Below are 20,730 nucleotides of genomic sequence, written 5' to 3' on the forward strand. Positions count from 1 at the left end.
TACAGAATGCAATATACAAGACACGATTTATAATAAAACATTATATACAATAAATAGGTTATTGTTACTTTTTTTTTCTTTTTTTTTTTTTTTTTGTCGATCGATCTGTAAATAAATTTTCTCAGTGCATACTGGTGGGTTTTTGCTCTTCGCTTCTGCATATTCGCCTCTCGGTCACTTTAGGTCTCTCTTCTCGGTCACTTTTTGATTCTCCCTCTGGTGCGTGGCTCTTTTTTTTTTTTTTTTGTGAATTTTCTGCTTTTTAAATTTTTTTTCTTAAACTTTTTTTTTTAGTTCTTTTCTTCAAAAGTATTTACAATTGCTGGTTTTGTGCAGAAAATGAAAATTAATAAAATAAAAAATAAAAATTAAAGAGTCCCTCTGCTTCTGGCCGGGAGGAGAGAGAACGCGGCGCCGGCGCCACGGCCGAGGCAGGGGCCGGCGGGCGAAGCGGGGGGCGACGGGGCTGGGGTACCCCGCCGGCGGCCGCCCCCTCCTCTCCTCTCTGGTGGCTGGGACGGGTGGGGGGCGCGGGGCCGAGGGTGCTGCGGCTGGCGGGCAGGCTGGGGGGGAGAGGCGAGAGAGGGGTGAGTGGCCCACCATTGCGGCCCTCGTCCGGGCTGGGGGTGCTGGGCATGAGGCTGGGGCTCAGCACCGCGCTGGGGCACCCACCCGGTGGGGCTGGTGGCAACTGGGTGGCAGGGAGCCCTCGCTGCCCGGGTCCCCGCAGTGGGGGGATGGAGCTGTGCCCCAGCGTCCGGGGTCCTGCCCACCCCCATCCCACACCCACACACCCAGGGGTTTGGGGTCCTGCCCACCCCATCCCGCACCCGCACACCCAGGGGTTTGGGGTCCTGCTCACCCCCATCCCGCACCCACACACCCAGGGGTTTGGGGTCCTGCCCACCCCCATCCCACACCCACACACCCAGGGGTTTGGGGTCCTGCCCACCCCCATCCCACACCCACACACCCAGGGGTCTGCGGTCCTGCTCACCCCATCCCGCACCCACACACCCAGGGGTCTGCGGTCCTGCCCACCTCCATCCCACACCCACACACCCAGGGGTCTGCGGTCCTGCCCACCCCCATCCCGCACCCACACACCCAGGGGTCTGCGGTCCTGCCCACCTCCATCCCGCACCCACACACCCAGGGGTCTGCGGTCCTGCCCACCCCCATCCCGCACCCACACACCCAGGGGTTTGGGGTCCTGCCCACCGCCATCTGCACCCACACACCCAGGGGTTTGGGGTCCTGCCCACCCCCATCCCGCACCCACACACCCACGGGTTTGGGGTCCTGCCCACTTCCATCCCGCACCCACACACCCAGGGGTCTGCGGTCCTGCCCACCCCCATCCCGCACCCACACACCCAGGGGTTTGGGGTCCTGCCCACCCCATCCCACACCCACACACCCAGGGGTCTGCGGTCCTGCCCACCCCCATCCCGCACCCACACACCCACGGGTTTGCGGTCCTGCCCACCCCCATCCCGCACCCACACACCCAGGGGTTTGGGGTCCTGCCCACCCCATCCCGCACCCACACACCCAGGGGTTTGGGGTCCTGCCCACCCCCATCCCACACCCACACACCCAGGGGTCTGCGGTCCTGCCCACCCCCATCCCGCACCCACACACCCAGGGGTTTGGGGTCCTGCCCACCGCCATCCCGCACCCACACACCCAGGGGTTTGGGGTCCTGCCCACCCCCATCCCACACCCACACACCCAGGGGTTTGGGGTCCTGCCCACCCCATCCCGCACCCACACACCCAGGGGTTTGGGGTCCTGCTCACCCCATCCCGCACCCACACACCCAGGGGTCTGCGGTCCTGCTCACCCCATCCCGCACCCACACACCCAGGGGTTTGGGGTCCTGCCCACCCCATCCCGCACCCACACACCCAGGGGTCTGCGGTCCTGCCCACCCCCATCCCGCACCCACACACCCAGGGGTCTGCGGTCCTGCCCACCCCCATCCCGCACCCACACACCCAGGGGTCTGCGGTCCTGCCCACCTCCATCCCGCACCCACACACCCAGGGGTTTGGGGTCCTGCCCACCCCCATCCCGCACCCACACACCCAGGGGTTTGGGGTCCTGCCCACCCCATCCCGCACCCACACACCCACGGGTTTGGGGTCCTGCTCACCCCATCCCGCACCCACACACCCAGGGGTCTGCGGTCCTGCTCACCCCATCCCGCACCCACACACCCAGGGGTTTGGGGTCCTGCCCACCGCCATCCCGCACCCACACACCCAGGGGTCTGCGGTCCTGCCCACCCCCATCCCGCACCCACACACCCAGGGGTCTGCGGTCCTGCCCACCTCCATCCCGCACCCACACACCCAGGGGTTTGGGGTCCTGCCCACCCCATCCTGCACCCACACACCCAGGGGTTTGGGGTCCTGCCCACCGCCATCCCGCACCCACACACCCAGGGGTTTGGGGTCCTGCCCACCCCCATCCCGCACCCACACACCCACGGGTTTGGGGTCCTGCCCACCCCATCCTGCACCCACACACCCAGGGGTTTGGGGTCCTGCCCACCTCCATCCCGCACCCGCACACCCAGGGGTTTGGGGTCCTGCCCACCCCCATCCCGCACCCGCACACCCAGGGGTTTGGGGTCCTGCCCACCCCATCCCGCACCCACACACCCAGGGGTTTGGGGTCCTGCCCACCCCATCCCGCACCCACACACCCAGGGGTTTGCGGTCCTGCCCACCCCCATCCCGCACCCACACACCCAGGGGTTTGGGGTCCTGCCCACGCCATCCCGCACCCACACACCCAGGGGTTTGGGGTCCTGCCCACCCCCATCCCGCACCCACACACCCAGGGGTTTGGGGTCCTGCCCACCCCCATCCAGCACCCACACACCCAGGGGTTTGGGGTCCTGCCCACCGCCATCCCGCACCCCCACACCCAGGGGTTTGGGGTCCTGCCCACCCCCATCCAGCACCCACACACCCAGGGCTCTGGAGCATCCCACACTCCCCAGCTCTGGCACACCCCGCGTCCAGCACCCAGCACCCCCCACCCCGGGCTCCAGCACCCCCCACCCCAGGCTCCAGCACCCCACCACCCTGCGCTTTGGCACCCCGCATCCCGGCTCCAGCCACCCACAGACGCTGGGGCAGACGGGGTCCCCAGTTTGACGCTTGCCCATGGAGCAACACCCAGGGCAGATGCTTGCAGCCCAGAAGGGGTTGGGGGCACCCACTGGGTGAGCCTCACTGGGTGCATTTGGGTTAGAAACCCCACTGGAAAGCAGGGAGCACCCAGCGCACCCCCACTGCCCCTCAGGCTCCCAGCCCCGCACCACCCTCCCGGGGGATGGGCATCGGGCGGTGAGGGGGCTTGGGTGGCACTTACCGGGCGACGGTGAGATTTCCGAGCCCCGGTGGCGAAGCTGCCAGAGCGTGGTGGGGGTCAGCTCTCCCAAACACCCATCGGCATCCATCCGGCACGAAAAACACCCCCAGCAAGTGAGCGGACGGGAAGGGAAAAGAAAAAAAACCAAGCCCCAACCAGACCCCCCCCGGGGGTGGCCGAGGGGGCTGCCCTCGCCCCCCAGCCAGGCTGCGGGCAGGGGGCACCCAGCCGCTGACCCCCGGGCCCCGTGGCCGCCTCCTGCCCTCCCGGCCTGCCCTCCCTGCCTGCGCCCCTGCGCTGGGCTCGGCGGGGGCTGGCGCCATCCATCCGTCCGTCCATCCATCCGTCCATCCGTCCGATTGTCCTGCTGCGGGGCGGGAGGTGGGGGCGGCAGTCCGGAAAGCAGAGCCAGGCGGTTGGCAGGCGGAGCGGGTTTGAGTGCGGAGGGGGGAAAAAACGGGGTTTTTCTCTCTTCTTCCATTATTTTTTTTTTCTTTCGTTTTTTAACTTTTTTTCCTTTTTTTTCCTTTTTTTTTCTTTTTTTTTTTTTTTTAGAAAACAAACAAACGGTTCCAATCCCAGTTAAATACAGAACTTGAAAAGTGTTCCAGAAAAAAGTGCTGGCTAAATTACCTCTGAAAGAGAAACACAACACGGAGGGGGGGACACGATGAGAAGGGCCTGGGGGTGCCCAGGCCACCCCTGCACCCCCCTACCCTCGCTCCGAGGGGCTCCCCCACCTACCCTGTAACAAAACCTCGTTGTCCGGTTGGCACGTCAGCAGACACTACAATGAGGTGACCGTGAAAGTGTCCTCGGGGTGTTGTTGCTCTACCATGGGTCCCAAAAACCCGCTCTTCTGGGTGGGGGCCATGACGGGGTGCCCTTGGGGTGCAAAACTGGGGTACCTGTAGTTGTCCTGCAGCTGCAGCATTGAGTCTCTTGGTACGGGGGAGATGTTCAAGTCATTGATCAAGGGACAAGCGTAGGGTCCTCGGTGGTGGGCCCGGGACATCTCCAAGGGCTCCTTGTCGCCCTTGGAGGGGTGGGTGCCGCTCGGGCTGCTCAAGTGGGGGTTCAGACACGAGGGGTCCGTCCTGCCCATGAAGTCTACCAGCATACCGGACCCCGCTTTGCCATCGTACGAGGGGCTACGGGTGCTGGCGTTGGGGGAATACCAGTACGGGGGGTTTTTGCAACTGGGGGAGTCGTAGTGCGGTTGAGGCATGGGGAGATCGCGGCAAGCCAGGTGGGGGGCGTGTGGCAGGGCCCCCCCCTGCATGCTGTGTTTGAGCGAGTCGCAGGCGGGCAGCTTGCGGATGTCGCCCGCCCGTAGGTCCTCCTTGAAGGCCAAGGTCGGGGAGCAGTTGGGCGAGAAGGCTTTTTGCAAGCCAGCCTCGAAGACAGTCTGCTGGCCAGGGGCTGCCAGCTGGTGCGGGAGGGCAGGGAAGTGCTTGCTCTCCAAATCCGGCTGCCCCAAACCGGGGGAGTCGCTCTGAAAACCCTGGACGAAGGTCCCGTCCGAGGGGGTGGAGGGGTTCATGGAGTAGGGGCCGGCATAGTCACAGGGGTCCCGCTCGCCCACCCCGAAGCCCCGGGACTGGGAGGGCAGGGGGGACATGCTGCTGTCCCCGCTGTAGTAGTCCAAGCCCAGGTCCGTGTTCTCCTGGAAGAGGGGGTTGACCGCCTGTGACTTGGTGGGAAACTTGGCCTTGCCCGTCCCCCTCTCCTTCTTGGAGGCACAAGCCCCTCGGGACCCCCGGGGCTGCCGGGGTCCTGTGCTCCTCTTGGAGGGGTACACGGAGGAAGAGGAGGAAGAGGAGGAAAAGTTCAGGTGGGAGGTGTCAAACATGTCCACCTTCTTCCGTCGGCCCCGACCGGGCTTGGAGTTGCTCTGGAAAAGGACGCTCTGGTTCCAGTTGTAGCCCGGGGCGGAGGATGCCTCATTCCAGTCCATCATCAGCTTCTCCAGGCTGGAGAGGCTGGACTGGCCCTCGCTGGAGGAGGCCTCACTGTTGGCGCGCCGGTAGCCCGCCGGCTGGTTGAACTGGGTGCTGTCGGAGGAGGACTCGGAGAAGGTCTCCGAGACCGTCTGCTGCTTGGCTTTCTGCGGGGTGTAGTTGGAGATGTCCAGGATGACGTTGGGCTCATTGAGGTGACACTCGAAACCCGGGTTGTAGAGCTGGCTGAAGGCCTCCGAGCTCCAATCCAACCCACCGTAGCCTTGCCGGAAAGCCCACGGTGCGGCGCTGGGGAACTGCCGGCAATTTTCGGGTGAGGGTTGGAAGGAGGCCGAACCCTTGGGCACCATGTAGCCGCCGGGCGAGACGGTGCTGGCCCGGCTGTCGCAGCGCAACGGGGTGTGTGCCGCGCTGGAGAACTGCCCCCCTTGCTCGGCGCTGTTGAAGAAGGCGGCTTTGCCCAGCGGCAGGCTGGGACCGGCCGTCTGTGGTGCATAACCGGCGCTGTGGGCGCTGCTGGGGGAGGACGGGAGGCTGCTGCCGCTGCCGTAGGCGAAGCTGCAGTCCTTGCTGTTGGGGCAGTCCTGGGCCGACGGGTACTGCTTCCCCGGTGGGAAGACGCTGGCGGGCGCCACGCTCTGCCCGGCGCCGTAGCTGCCGTATGGGGAGTAGCCGGGGGTGCCACTAGCCGCCGGGTGAGCCGTGGGCGACCGGGAGACGGCTGAGGGTGGTGCCAGCTTGGAGAAAGCCTCAGCTCCCCGGCACTCCGACGACCCTTGGGCTACCCCATAGCCGGCGGCGGCGGCGGCACGGCCGGGCGGGAAGGCCGGCCGGCCCTGCATCGCCGCGTGGAAGGCGGCCTCGGCGCCGGGGGTTGCCGCGGCCACCTTGCCGCCACGGGCTGGGTAGGCAGCCAGGCCCCGCTGGCCGGGCAGGGCGGCCGGGGGAGCCGTGTAGGTGGCCGCTGACTTGCGGGACTCGGAGCGGGAGGCTGAGAGGGCAAAGTCCAGCAGGTCGGAGGAGTCGTCCGAGTCCAGCAAGGAGCGGAAGTAGCCAGTGAAGAGGCTGTGCCTCTCCGGGCCAGCCTCCGTCTGCGAGGACGGCGCGCTCCCGGCATAGAAGCTGGCACGGCCGGAGGAGCCCGACTCCATCCCGGCGGCGTGGAAGGGCCTCGCCTCAGCCCCTTGGTAGCCACCATTGCGGCCAGCTTGGCCGCCGGGATGGCCGTGATGGGGGGCCCAGGGGCTGCCCTTCTCCCCCCCGGCCCATTCGGCGGGGCCGTCGCCAAAGCTCTGCCCAGGGTTGGGCTCAGGGAAGAGCGCCCCGTTCTTGCGGGCCCGTCGCTTTCGCTTGGGTTTGCCCACGGGGTCGGGCTCCGGCCGGCCCCGCTTGCGCGGGTGCACGGTGTCGGCGTGGAGGGCGGCGGGGGCTTTCTTCTTCTTCCCGATGCCCTCGAAGAAATCACTGAAGGAGCAACGGGCGGCGCGGGCGGCGTGGCCCCCGCCGCGCCCGCCAAAGCCCCCCGCCTTGCCACCCCGCCGGCGGAAGCCCTGGACGCGGTGCAAGAAGTGGGAGATGCTCTGGGTGTCGGGGGCTTGGTGGATGGACTCGGGCTCGCTGGGGGTCCAGCAGCGGGGCGGCGAGCAGCGCCCCGAGCACTGGCTCTGCCGGTTGAGGAAGGCCAGCTTGGCCAGCACATCCGAGTAGTCAGCCTTGCTGTCGTTGGTGTCGGCAATGTAGGAGGGCTGGGGCGAGGCCAGCTTCTGCTTCCTCCTTCTCCTCTTTTTCACCTCTGGGACAGGCTCCTTGGGCTTGGTTTGGCCCAGCAGCAGGTTCTTGGGAGGCCTGCCCCGCTTACGCTTCAGGATGATGGGCATCTCACCGGGGGGGAAGACCACCACCACGTTGCGCCCATTGTTCTTCATCTTGAGTAGCGGCGTGGGCTCCATGGAGCTGCTGGCCGCCAGCTCCTTGCCCTCCAGGTTCAGGTTGCTGCTGAGCGATGACACCTTGTAGGTGGTCTTGTTCCTCCTCCCCAGGGACACGGGGATCTTGGCCATCTTCACCACCATCTTCCTCACCCCCCGGCACTTGCTCTTCTTCCCCGTTGTGGGGGCCTTGGGCAACTCATTGGAGTCCAGGGTGGTGGTGGGGGGTGGTGGTGGGGGCAGCAGTGGGGTGCTGGGCTCCTCAGGCCCAGGGGGCACCTCGGCGGGCAGAGCGAGGGGGGACAAGACGCGGCTTTCGGGGGTGATGTCCACCCGGCGCCCTCGCCCTGCCCTCCTCCGGCGGCACAGCATCTTTGGCTTGTCTGTCCGGCGCAGGGCGTACTTGCGGTGGTCCTCGCCACACCGCCCGGCCCCCCGGCCCCCGCAGGGTCCCCGCTTCACCACGCTGCCCAGGGGACACCCTCCCAGCCGGGGTTGCAGCCCATGGGGCCGCAGGGAGTCCCCAGCACCCGCCTGCGCTTCCAGCAGCTCCGAGACGGGCCCCAGCGACTGTGCCTCCAGCAGCGAGGGCTCGGCGGGCAGCAGCGGGGCCCGCGCGTCCAGCAGCGGCGGCTCCAGGGCCCCGGGCAGCGGCTCCAGCGTCTGCAGCCCCAGCGGCTCCGCCAGCGGCTCCAGCGACTGCAGCTCCAGCGACTCAGACAGGGGCTCCAGCGACTGCAGCTCCAGCGACTCGGAAAGCGGCTCCAGCGACTGCAACCCCAACGGCTCCAGGTTTTGCAGCTCCAGCGACTCCGGTAGTGGCTCCAGGCTTTGTGAATCGAGCAGCTGGGGCTGCGACTCGAGGGACTGGGAATCCAGCAGCCGGGATTGGGAGTCCAGCTCTTGGGCTGGCAGCAACTGGGGCTGCGGCTCCATCGCCTGCGACTCCAGCAGCTGCGTCCCCGGGCACGCCAGGGAGGCCAGTTCGTTCAGGATGTCTGCCTCGGCCAGATCCGAGTAATCGCCGGCGTCAGGCTGGGAGCAACCCGCTTCCTCTGCCGGTGCTTTAGAGGACCCCACCATGCCCACGCTGTGGCCAGGGGGCTGTGGGGCACTCCCCCCGCCGCCATCAGCTTCTCCATCGCGGGCTGGGGGCCGGGGATGCCGTGGCGGCTCGGTTTTGCAGAGCACCCCCCGTTCCTCGGGGCTGCGGATGCTGTTGGCCAAGGAGGGCGAGGAGAAGAAGCTGTATTGGAGGTCGCGGTCAGCGGGCAGGAGGCGGCTGTCCTCGTGGCCACCGCCACCGCCGCTGCGGAGGCTGCCGCAGTCCAGGTGCACCCCGCTGCTCTTGAGGTCCTCGGAGAGGCGGTTGAGATCCTTCATGATGTCGATGAGCTGCACCACGGGGTGGAGGTTGATGTGCCCGTTACCGCACTTGCTCCGGAGCAAGGCGAGGATGCTGTCGACGTTGCAGCGGCCCGAGGCCAGCGTCGCGTTGGGGAAGGTTTTAGGCGCCCGATCGTGGGCGGCTGCCTCCTCTGCGCTGCCCCCCAGGATCCGGGGCTCGCCGGCACAGCCCAGCAAGTCCTCCGCCGCCTTGGTGCCCCCGTGCACGCTCTGGCACCGGTCGGCTGGGTCGCCGTGCAGCAGCGAGCCTGCCTGGTGCTCCCGGCTGAGTGCGGGGCACGAGCCCTCAGGAAAGCTCAGCACGCTGCAGGATAAGGCCTTTTCTGCCGGGCAGGCTGGGGGCCGCTGCGCCGGGTGCCCCGGCGGGTAGAACTTGGGCTCTCGGACGTAGTCGGGCGAGCCGCGCACAACGCTGGTTGTTACCACTGGGCCCGGGGGCTTCACGCGCATCCTGACCTCCTCCTCCCCCGCGTGCCGCTTGGCCGAGCAGTTGCTGACATGGGGGTCGGGGAAGGTGAGACCGGGACCTGCGTGGGGCAGAGAGGGGGACAATGAGGCTCCGAGGGCGCTGCCGGCCGAATGCAGCCAGCAGTGCCTGCTCCATCCCTGCTGCCCGCATTCGCCCGCCCGGCTCACCCCTGCCCCATCACCAGTGAGGACCCAGCTGGCACCATGGGTGCACCCCCCCGCCACCCCGCCACAGGGGTGGTGAAGTGGGGTCCAGCCCCCTCCCCTGCTCAGGGCGGGCTGGATGCCGTCCCCACGGCAGGACCACTCGTGCCAGCCGCCGGCTCGCCCTGGCGCAGAGCCACCTCCAAGGGGAAGCGGGGTGGCTGGTGCCCATAGGGGTCTGGGCTCTGCCGTCCCCCCGCGGGGCAGGGCTGGGGGGGGGGTCCGGGGACATCGCGGGGCTGGGACTTACCCTCGGCTTTGCTGCTGCTCCTGCTATTGCACTTGAGCTCTCTGCAAAGGAAGCGGTGCGGAGGGTTAGCCCCGCGCGGGCGGGGGGGGACCGGGGTGCCCACCGCGCCCACGACTTCTTCGCAGTCCCTACAAGGGACATACCAGGGGCCGATCCTCCCGAGCTCCCACAGCCGAGAGGGCAGCGCCCGCCCATCACCCTGGCGTCGGGGCTGCGAGCGGGGCGGGGACGGGGAAGGGGGGCGGAGGCTGCCTCCGATCTGGGGGACAGAGGGGACAGGTTTACCCCCCCCCCCCCCACAACCCCGCCTTCCCACCACCACCAACCCCTCCAGGGGTCCGGGGCGCTGGGGGGGGGGGGGGCTCCGGGGGGGCGAGGCGGGGGCCCTGCGGCCGCGCTGCCGCTAGGTGTCCCCGGCGAGCCGCGCTCCCGCCCGCCGCCCCGGCCCGGCCCCCGCCGCCCCCCGCCCCGGCCCGGCCGGCGGACACCCCGCGGGGGCGGGGGCTCGGGGGGCGGGGGGGGGGGGGGAAGTGCTTTACCCGCGGAGGTGGCTCAATATGTGCCCCTCCCCCCCGCGCCCCACCTCCTCCCCACCCACGCGCGGACACCCCACGCACGGCGGCCGCCCCCACCCGCCGCCAGCAGCCCCTGGGGACGCCCCCCCGCCATCGCCTCTGCCTCAGTTTCCCCTCGCCGCCGGCAGCGAGGTCTGCGTGGGTGGTGGTGGCGGCGTGGCACAAGCGCCCACGGGTGGGTAGGGGTGCACGGCATCTGGCACGGGCCCCACGCACCCACCGCACGACCTGCACCCCACGGGGGGGCTGCAGGCACCCCTCTTAGCCGCCCCCGCCCCAGCCAAGGACTTTTGCAAAGCCGCAGAGCCCCCCCCCGCACCATCCCCAGGGATGCTTTGCAGCCCCCCCTCGCTCCAGCCAAGGCAGGGACGGGCAGAGCAGAGGCAGCAAGATTTGTGTCCCCACACCACCAACCCCCCCCACCTCCCGGTGCAGCCCCCGCTCCCCGTTCCCGGGGCGAGGGCCCCCCCGGGGTACCTGGGCCGTGGGTGCTTGCAGTGCAGGTTCACTTTGAAGCTCCTGCTGTCGCCCTCGCTGCCGGGCTGGCGGGGGCTGGAGCCCTGGGTGCGCGGGAACCACTCGGCTGGCGGGCTGGCACCGTTCTCCAGTGCGACGGGCTGGCAGGCGACCGAGCTCCCATCTGCTCGAGCAAGCACAGGGACCCCTGCATGTCAGCCCAGCAGCCCCCTCACCAGGAAGCACCCCCTACCCCCGGGGCTGGCGTGGCTGCCCGCAGGGCTGGGCATGCTGTGTGTCCCCCATTCACACCCTCCCCTCGAAGCCACAGCCCACGGGGACACCCGTGGACCCACACTGTCCCCTCCTCCCCACAGGATGGGGCCCGTCACAGGGTGCCCAGGCACCTTTTGGGGCAGGACGACCCTTTCCTCCCCACCGTGGCTGCGCCTCGAGCTGGGGGCTGCCCATCCAAGGCAGGGCATCTCCGCCCCAAGCTGCAGGCGCGTGTGTGCGTGCCTACACGTGTGCATGTCCACATGGATGCATGTGTTGCACACGCGTGTGCATGCGGGGGCCCCTGCTCCCCTGTGTGACGCTGGCGGGCTGGGGGTCCAGGCTCCATCCAAGGCAGCTGCCCATCGGCACAGGGGTGCACAGCAGAGCCCCACAACCCATCGCCGTCCCCCCGTGCCTGCGTGCCCGCCTGTTTCCCCCCGCTGAGCCGCGCGTGAATCCCTGCCTGTTGGCTCCCTCCCCCAGCACACACCCGCAGACACACACACGCAGCCGCTCGGCGTGATCCAGGCTCTTCCCGGTGTCTGGATTAGCGTGACAACTTATCAACAAGGCAGGGAAAGAGAATTCAAACCTGTCAGTCCATCCGCATCCCCCCCCTCCCCGTCACCCCGACAGCCTTTGGGCGCAGCACTGGCACGCCGGAGATGCGGGCACCTCTCCGGCAAACACCGCCGCGTTGCCTGCACGGTGTAGAGTTACACCAAGGGCAATGTGGAGCAGGAAAATATGTGCTAGAAAGACCGGTCTAGTCTCTGATGAAGCTGCTAATGTGCCCGGAGAGCTGTTGGAGGGGAGGCAGGCAGGAAGGAAGCAAACGGGAGGTTTTCCAGAACAGCCGCTGGGAGCCGGTCCCTGCCGCACACGCTGCGCACGGCTCGATGGGGAGGACCGGGGCATCGCGGGGCGCAGGGCACGGACCCCCCCATCTCTGCGCCGGTGTCCCCCCGCGTGTCCATGGCGCACGGAGCTGCAGATCCATTGGCAAACCCTATGGGATCCCCGACAGGGCACATGGCAACCACTGCCATGCACCCATGGGTGCCATAGACGCCGGGCATGTCCCCCCTGCCCTGCCCTGCCTGCCCAGCTGGCTCTTACCCCACACCGGCCGGCGTCAGGCTCCTGCCCTGGGACCCGCTGCCGCCCCCGGCGAGGCCACGTGTCCGGTGACAAGGCGGGGACGCTCCCTGTGCCGTGCCAGCGCTCCTCCCTCACCCCGGCCGAACTGCCGCCATCCAGCTGCCCCCCACGGCGGGGACCACCTGCGCCCCCCACCCAGCACCCACTGCGCCACGCCATGGGGACGGGCAGCACCCGCCATCCCCACGCCACCACCCACCCTCCCACCCACCCCATGGGGTGCAGGATGGGAGCCTGGCCCTGGGCGGTGGGGAGGGGGCTGTGGGGGGGAGCTGGGCACGCTGGGATGCTCGCCGCGCCGCCGCGCTCACTTTCACCTCCCTGCTCAGCCCCAGGCAGCCGCCACATGTTTCGCATTAGGCTCTCCGGACTTCGCCATTCCTGGCTTGCTCGCCAGGGGTAGGGCCTTTTTCCTTCTTTTTTTTTTTTTTTCCCCTCTTTTTTTTTTTTTTTTAATTTTTTTTCCTCCTCGCTGGTTACAAAACACCAACCGAGACCACACAAGCGAGGAGGGATGGAGGGAACGGAGCAAAAGGGAGAGATAGATGGGCGCCGCGGGCGGGGGAGAGGCAGCGAGGCCGGGTGCTGCGGCGGGGCCGGGGGGGCTTGGTGGGGGGGGGGAAGCGGGCGAGATTGCAGTCACCTCCGCTTCCCACCTCCTGACCCCGCAGCCCTGCAAAGATAACAGCCCCCGAAGACTGCTGACTCGCCTCGCAGAAATCCAATATCCTCGCCTGGTGAACTAATCGACTACCTGGGCTCGCCACCTCCCCTGCCCTGGCTTAATCCTGCTGCTGCAAAGCTGTAATTAGTTTAACGGTTTCAGGCTTGACAGAGGTTGGCGGCGAGAGGCACGGCCCCCCCCCCCCGCCCCGGCCTGGACAGGCTCCTGGGGGGCTCCCGCTTGGGAGGCAGGGGTGCTGCAGGGTGGGAGAGGTGGCACCGTGAGGGCACAGGGGGCTGCTGCCCCCCTTCCCCCCTCCCCCGGTCCCCTGAGGCTGCTGGCGCCCAGCCCTGACCCCCAGCGCTGAGGGGGGGGATACGGAAGGGCTCGCTTGGCACCGGCGCGGCGGCAGCTTGCGGTGGAGGGATGGCCCCGCAAGACAAGGACGTGGTTTGGTGCCCGGCTCTGAGGCCACCCAGACGTCAGGGTGGGGCCGGAGATGCCACCGGGAGACAGGCAGGCGGCAGGGACCCAGCCGCCACACAGATGGGGACACGCCGGCCCGACGCCTCCCACCCCGCCGGGGCGCCGTGCCGAGCCGCCCGCGGCAGCAGCGCCGGGGACGGGGGGTCCTCGCCATCGCCCTGCCACCCCCCAGGTCCCTGGGCACCACGGGGTGCCAGGAGGGGTCGGGGTGGCCCTAAATACCCCCACGTGGGTGTGGTGGGGTCTCTGCCCACCCCCATCACCCGTGTTCTGCGTGCTCAGCTGTCCCTTGCGTGTGCACGCGCACATCTGGGGCGCTGCAGAGGTGTCCCCCCCCTTGCACACAGGCACGATGTGGCGTCAGGGGGTGCCCCACTCCTGTGGCTGGCCTTGCACAAGCCCGGGGATGCTGTGGCGGGGTCTCTCCCTTGCACACTCACACACATGCTCGCACATGGCTGGGGCATGGCAGAGGTCTGCCTCCCTTGCACACGCACATCTAGGGGCACAGCGGAGGTGCAGCTCCCTTGCACACACACACACACACACGCGCCTGGGGCACCGAGGAGGTGCCTCCCTTGTACACCCCCACCCTGCTGCTGTCCGCTCTGCGCCCCATCCTTCACATGATCCCGCACCCCCATGCTCGCTAACACACACCCGCCCCCCCCAACCCTGCGAGTCCCCCCGGAGCCCGTCCTGCGCCTGCTGACACCAATGGAAAATCCCCTCCAGTGACAGCTTCCTGGCAGGCGCTTTCCGAGGGTTTCCGTGTTCCCCAGCCAGCCCCCCCCCGGCCACCTCCTCCCTGCACCACGCGGGGGGTCGGGCAGGCAGGAGGACCCCCCGCCTTCACCCCCCACCACCCTGACCTCCACGTCCCCCTCACCTCGGCACCGTGGCCCCCATCCCAAAGCATGTGGGACCTGCTCCCTCCTCTTCTTCCCTGCACCTTGTCACCCTGCCTGCACCCCAGGCACCGGGCATCCCCTGCCAGCTCCCTGCCCACCTCCAGAATGGGAGCACCCATCAGCACCAGGGGTGCTTTGGGATCCCACCTAGAACCCTCCCAGGGCACCCACCCTCCTCAGAGACCCACTGCCCTGCGATGCCACTGGCGCACGGGCTGGGAGCAGGGCAAGAGCCGGGGGTCCGGAGGGGTGTGCACAGATGGGAGCCGGGGCATAGGGCGCTTGCAGGCAGGGATGTGGGGTGCTTGCAGGCAACCCTGATCCCTCCTTCGGTTGTCACCCCACTCCCGCCGCGGTTCGAACCCATCCGTCGCCGCGTCCCCTCGCCGCCCTGCCCTCTCTGCTGCGCTGGTAATTAGGAGACGGAGCAGATGGCGCCTGGGTTTCATCTTAGGTAACGGGTCCAGCCGAGCTGCTCAGCTGCTGGTTCCCTTCGCGGAGCCATCAATTGCCAGAGCAGAGGTTTCTTGGGGTCCCCCCCAAAGGAGGGAGCTGGTGGGGGAACATGTCCCCCCAGCACGGGGCTGGGATGCAGAGCTGCAGCGGGAGGAGACGGCGCTGCTGGGAAGGGCTTGGCTGGCGCGTGGGGCAAACACACCTGGGAGATGTGGCCCCGAGGGGGAGCTGGGGCTGGCAGCCACCTTCCCACGGCACCCCGGGGTGCCACGTTCCTGGGGCAGGCTCAGGCACCCATCCTGGCGCTGGGGAGGGGGCTCTGGGACTGCTGGGCTATAAGCAGAAGGTGCCTGCAGGTCTCCGCATCGCCCCAACCACCCAGCACTGCAGCAAGACAGGGTTGGAAACTCATTGCCGAAACAGCTCCGAAATCCTGGCTGGCCGAGGAAGTGGGGACCCTGGGGACCCCAATGCCCCGACCCAGGCTGCTGGGGACGGTGCTGAGTTGGGAGACACAGCCCTTCTCTCGGGCTTGGGCCCAGGTGTGCTGCTGCCAGTGGGGTCTCCTGCAGCACAGTCCCCAGCCTGGCTGGTGGCATCCTCCAGGCCTGGTGGTCCCGGAGCAGGTGGGACCCCTGATGGGTTCAGCCCTCAGCCCCGTAACATGTCACGGTGACCTCAAGGTGGGCAGAGATGGGGATGCCTGGTCAGACCCCTTTTCCTGGTGTTGCAAGAAACCATCTCCCCTGCAGGAGCCATCCCTCCTGCAACAACCATCTTCCCCGCAACGACCATCCCTCCTGCAACGACCATCTTCCCCGCAACGACCATCCCTCCTGCAACAACCATCTTCCCCGCAACGACCATCCCTCCTGCAACGACCACCCCTCCTGCAACGACCATCCCTCCTGCAACAACCATCTTCCCCGCAACGACCATCCCTCCTGCAACAACCATCTTCCCCGCAACGACCACCCCTCCTGCAACGACCACCTCCCCTGCAACGACCATCCCTCCTGCAACAACCATCTTCCCCGCAACGACCATCCCTCCTGCAACAACCATCTCCCCTGCAACGACCATCCCTCCTGCAACAACCATCCCTCCTGCAACGACCACCTCCCCTGCAATGACCATCCCTCCTGCAACAACCATCTTCCCCGCAACGACCATCTCCCCTGCAACGACCACCTCCCCCGCAATGACCACCTCCCATGCAACGACCATTTTCCCCTGCAATCATCTCCCCCTGCAAGAAACCATTTCCCCATGCTAGGGCCCTCTCCCCCCACGTCACAGGCCCGGGTGGGCGCAGCCGCCTGGGGACATGGATGCGGGGGGCATGCACCCCTCCATGCCCAAAAGCCCCCAGCCCCAACAGCATCATCCGGCACGGACGCAGCCCCCTTTCCCACCCCAACCCCCTTGGTCCCAGAGGGTCCTGAGCCCCCTCCCTGCCTGGGGGGGGGAGGGCAGAGGGCGGCAATGGGGCCTGGGAGGGGGGAGCTGGGGGAGGTGGGGCGGCAAAACCGCTCGACAGATGGACTGCAGAGACGGTGGCACCTCGGCCGGCTGGAGCCCAGAGCCGCAGTTCAGAGCTAGCAGGGAAACGGGCTAAATTTAGCTGCTTTCCTCGGTGCCAGCTTTGTTCCCCCGCCCCGTCGAGCCGGCGCGGGAGGCGAGCAGCCGGCCTGGCCCCCTCCTCTGCCCTCTCCCTGCTGGGGAGGGGGACACCCCAGCACCCATCCCTTGGGGTACCAGGTCAGGGTGCCAGGGGCTCCTTGGGGTGCCGGGTATTTTTGCACCCACATCTCCGTGCGATGGCTGTTCCCGGCGGTGCCGTGGGGTGCTTTGCCCCAGCGTGGTGAGCGTGCCCCGAGGCCCCCCCCCCCAAATGCGCCGGCAGGCCTGAGGCTGCGCAGACGGCCGTGGCCCCCCTCTTTGGGCTCCCTGTTATAGCCACAGCATGAGTCACAGCCCCGGTGTGTCCCTGCCCAGTGCCGGCCACGCCGGGTCATGTAACACTCGCGGCCGTGCCGGCGCGGAGGGGGGCTCCGTCCCCTGCCCACGCCACGCCCCACCCGCAGCCTGTGGCACCCAGGGCGGCTTCGCGGCCCCCCCCGACACCCTGCTGGGGGACCCCCAGGGTGGGCGCAGAGGCGATGCTCAGCTCCCCGCTGTCCCCACCCGGCTGCGAGGCCACGGTGCGCTGCGGGTTAACGCCAAGCGGGGCCGGGATCCTGCGAGGCCAGTAACATTTGGAAGGCGCCAGATGGACGTGTGCCCGTGCCGAAGGCTCGCTCGGCACAGCCATGCTCCCCCGGCGCAGGGGCTGGGGGGCTGCCCAGGGCAGCAAAGGGGCGCCCGCCGGGATGCGGGGATGCTGACCATGTGCCCACCGGGGTCCTGGCCCACCCAGCACCCACCCATACCCCCCACACCGGGCACTACCGCCACCCCCCCCCTTGCTTGCAGCCCCACCACAGGGAACGGCAGCAGCGGGGTCCAGGTGCACTGGCTGAGCCCACGGCGTCACCGCTGCACCCCTTCGGTGCCGGCACCGCACCGGGGGGGCCAGGTGGAGACCGGGGGGTCCGGGCAGGGGGAGAGCAGCCAGTTGCCTCCCTTGGACAATTTTAGAAACTGGCTAGACAAGAAAAGCAGAATGGGCCGGGCAGGATTTACGGCCGGGCTGGTGTCAGGGTGGTTCTTTCTTTTTCTTTTTTTTTCCCTTTCTTTTTTCTTTTCTTTTTTTTTTCCCTTTTTTTTTTTTTTTTTTTTTTTTGTGGGAGGCACACACGAGTTGAGCGGAAACTCCTGGCTGCGGATCCTGTTTCCTGGGAGATGCAGCACGGTGCAGGGCTGGCTGGGGCCGAGCTGGGGTGTGGGAGCCACTGGGGACGATGCCAACGCCAGCGTGCCGGGGCGGGGGTGCAGGGAGAGGGGCAGCCCCACAGAGTGCCCCCCTCCCTGCACTGCTGCCCCGGCACGCCGGCAGCCTGGCACCCCACATACAGGTGGGCACGGAGGGGATGCACCCACCGCCCGGTACGGGTGCAGGCGTGCATGTGCACGGGGCTGCAGGTGCACACGGCTGCTGTGCAGACGCAGGAGTGTGCACAGGTACACGTGCAGGGGGGGACTGTGCACATGTGGGTGCACCCACAGGAAGCATGGTGCACGCACACGTGGGTGCGCCCACCGGGGGAGGACTGTGCACGCGCGGATGCACCCACGCAGACAAGCACAGGTGCACACGCTCACCTACATGGGTGCAGGTGCACACACAGGTATAGGAACATGCATGGGTGCCAGCATGCACACAGATGGGTGCACCCATGCAAGGAATCACGGGTACAGGTGCACACGCACACCTACACGGGTGCAGGTGCACACACAGGTACAGGAACACGCACAGCACCTGTGTGCACACAGAGGGGTGCACACGTGGGTGCGCACAGGTACACACACACACAGGTGTGCCGGCACACGGACGTGCAGCACCCACCTCCCATGCACGCTTGGGATCACACCCACTCGGGGGTACAACGCACCGACAAGCACCACCGTGCCCCCGCACCCTCCCAGCCACGCGGCGCTGGCAGCCCCAGCCGGGCACCCAGGCAGCACCCATGGGCTCCCACAGTGCAAGGACCCCTCAGGACCCCGAAACGGCCAGGCCAGCACTGCAGACCCCCATCCCAGACCCCAGCAGCGGCATTAGCAGGAGGCCGTCGACAGCTGGTGCCAGGGTTTTGCCCAGATCAGGGTGGGTGACCCCAAAGCAAAATTCACCCTTCGCCTTTGAGAGGCCGCGGTGCCTCCCAAAAAGCCGGAGGTGTGAGGAAGGTGCGAGCACAGGGAAAGCACCCGGGGTCCCGCAGTGGTACGCGGCGGGGGCACGGCTATGCATGGGGAAACCGAGGCAGGGAGCAGAGCAGGCTGTGCCCAGGGCGCGGGTGGAAACAGGGAGCTGCAGCCAATTCTCCCAGAGGACCCAGGCATCCTGCACCACCCCAGCCCCCCGCTCCGCTCCCACCCAGCTGCCCTCCCGGCTCCGGTTACAGCCGCGGCTGGGCCAGGCTGCAGCATGGCGTGTCCCGGGGGGCCGGGGGATCAGGGCACCCAGCTCTCCCCGCACCCAGCCACAACCCACCGGCATCACTGATCCAGCCACGTACGAGCCTCAGAGCACACACACCCCTATAGGTACGCCTATTTTTTTTCCCACCCCGCCGGGGAGCTTTCTATTAAAATTGGAAGAACGCAACTTGCCGGCAGAGCCCCGGCGCGGATCGTACACAGCCTGTCACTCACACATCACTTTGTAGATGCCCATAAATTGCTTCATTACCTCTTCTAATTGAGGAGAACGCAGCTGCTGTGGGGCGGTGACAGAGCGCCTTCCCTTTGAAGGATGCCTCGCTCTCCAAAGACGGGTCCGGCAGAGCCGCAGAGCCCCACCAACATCCCAATAATAATAATAACAATAATAATAACAATAATAATAATAGTAATAATAACGATAATAACAGTATCCAAGCAAAATCCCACAGCAAAGGGCAGCGGGGCTCACGTGCGCTGGAGCCCGCTTGCGGGAAGGGGGTGAGGTGATTGGCAGGCCCTGTGCCGGTGGGGAAACTGAGGCACAAGGGAGGTTGCACCACGCACAGGGAGAGGACGGGGATGCAAACCCCTGCGTTGCACCGGGACTCTGGGGGGGACCGTGGTGGTGACAGGGTTTAGGGACAACCCCACGCTCTGGGGGGGCAGAGGACAGAGCATCTCCCTGGCCCGCGGCGGGGATTTGGGGGGTGAGGGGGATCCACGGGGCACGGCGCTGTCAAAACTCCCCGGGGAACTTCCCACCCTGGTCAGGGGCTCCATCCTCCCAGCTTCGCCAGCATGAAGCCAGGGGTGCCTACCACCCGCCCGCGTCCCCGTCCCCTGCGCCCCGTCCCCGCGCGGGCCCCCCGGCTTTGTCTGGCAGGCGGCGAGCGGCTGCGGCTGGGCTCGGTCCCCTTGCAGGATACTGCAGAAGGATTTACTGTATTGCAGCTTGTGCTGGCTGCAGCCCAGCGCACAATAGATTAGCTGTAGCCCAGGGCAGCACGTTGCGGGGGAAGGAAGGTGGGATTCATTCGGATGCAGATTGCAGGGCATTTGCTGCAGTATACTGCAGGATCCAGCCGCTCGCTCGGGACCCCCCATCATCCGGCTCCAGCCCTGGGAGAGGGGCTTCGAGGGGCTCATGCGTCCCCTCCCCATCCCCGCGCCATCGCCCCTGCCAAATTTTATGGCATGGATCTTTCCTATGGCTGCGGGTGCCCCCAAGGGCTGGGAGACGCCCCGCTTGTCCCCTGTCCCCATCCAAGGGGGTCCAGAGGGGCTGCGGTCCCCAGTGGTGCCTGGGTGCTGCTGGGGACGCTGGGGCCCCCCTCGCCAGGCGCGACGGCACAAAGCTGGTGCAGGGAGGAAGCCGGGGACTGCAAGCAGCACTAATTGATCGCGATTAATTCAGCTCCTACCTCCCCGGGTGGCAGGGAGAGATGCTGAGACACAAACCCAGCCCACAGAGCTCCCCGAACAGGCTCCGCTCTCCCCCGCGCCCATCCCTTCCCCCAGCGCGGGCACCCAGGCCTGGGGGACTCACGCTGCCCGTCCCTGGGGATGTGGGGGGCTCTGGTGGGTGCCCGGCTCCTGCTGGTGGTGGGTGCCCATAGGCACACGGTTTGGGGACGGCTCCTTTGGGTGGACCCACCTCCCTGGGGTGCTTTTGGCTGCTGGTGGTGGTGGGGAGTCCAACCAGTGCCCCACACCTCTCCCCACCCCTCCAGGATGCAGGGATGGTGGCACGCCGTGAGGTGATGCTGAGGGCAATGGCATGGGGGAGCAGAGGCGTCAGGGGCCACCGATGGCCTCGTGGTCACACCGAGCCACCTTTGGCAGCATCACCGGCCTGCGGGTGCAAACCAGGGGACCCAGGAGCGCTGCTGCCACCTCCTCCAGCACCCAGCCTCCACCCCGGCGGGGCTGGCAGGCACAGGCAGGCACCCCGTGGGCACTGCGGGAAGGGGGGCTGGCGCGGCGGGCAGGGAGGGGACCCCAGTGGCTGTCTGGATTTCGAGGGGAGTTTG

At 67.4% G+C, this 20,730-nt stretch overlaps 1 protein-coding gene across 5 annotated transcripts in view; it reads right to left on the bottom strand.

Annotated features, from left to right (window-relative positions):
- The window catches only part of AHDC1 (AT-hook DNA binding motif containing 1), a 54,757-nt gene continuing 34,027 nt past the window's right edge, over positions 1–20,730 (bottom strand). For 4 of the 5 annotated variants that reach the window (XM_064471469.1, XM_064471473.1, XM_064471472.1 and 1 more), the window contains 5 exons: positions 10,658–10,820; positions 9,606–9,646; positions 4,132–9,210; positions 3,388–4,022; positions 1–563 (listed from right to left, as the gene is read on the bottom strand). In XM_064471469.1, the coding sequence (XP_064327539.1) occupies positions 4,175–9,210; positions 9,606–9,646; positions 10,658–10,820 (5,240 nt within the window). In that variant the 3' untranslated portion in view covers positions 1–563; positions 3,388–4,022; positions 4,132–4,174. Of the gene's footprint in view, positions 564–3,387; positions 4,023–4,131; positions 9,211–9,605; positions 9,647–9,748; positions 9,865–10,657; positions 10,821–12,034; positions 12,090–20,730 lie in introns of those variants that run through there. The other variant, XM_064471471.1, reaches the window with a different exon arrangement.

The sequence above is a fragment of the Phalacrocorax carbo genome, chromosome 22 (assembly GCF_963921805.1).
Source record: "Phalacrocorax carbo chromosome 22, bPhaCar2.1, whole genome shotgun sequence".
Taxonomy (NCBI): domain Eukaryota; kingdom Metazoa; phylum Chordata; class Aves; order Suliformes; family Phalacrocoracidae; genus Phalacrocorax; species Phalacrocorax carbo.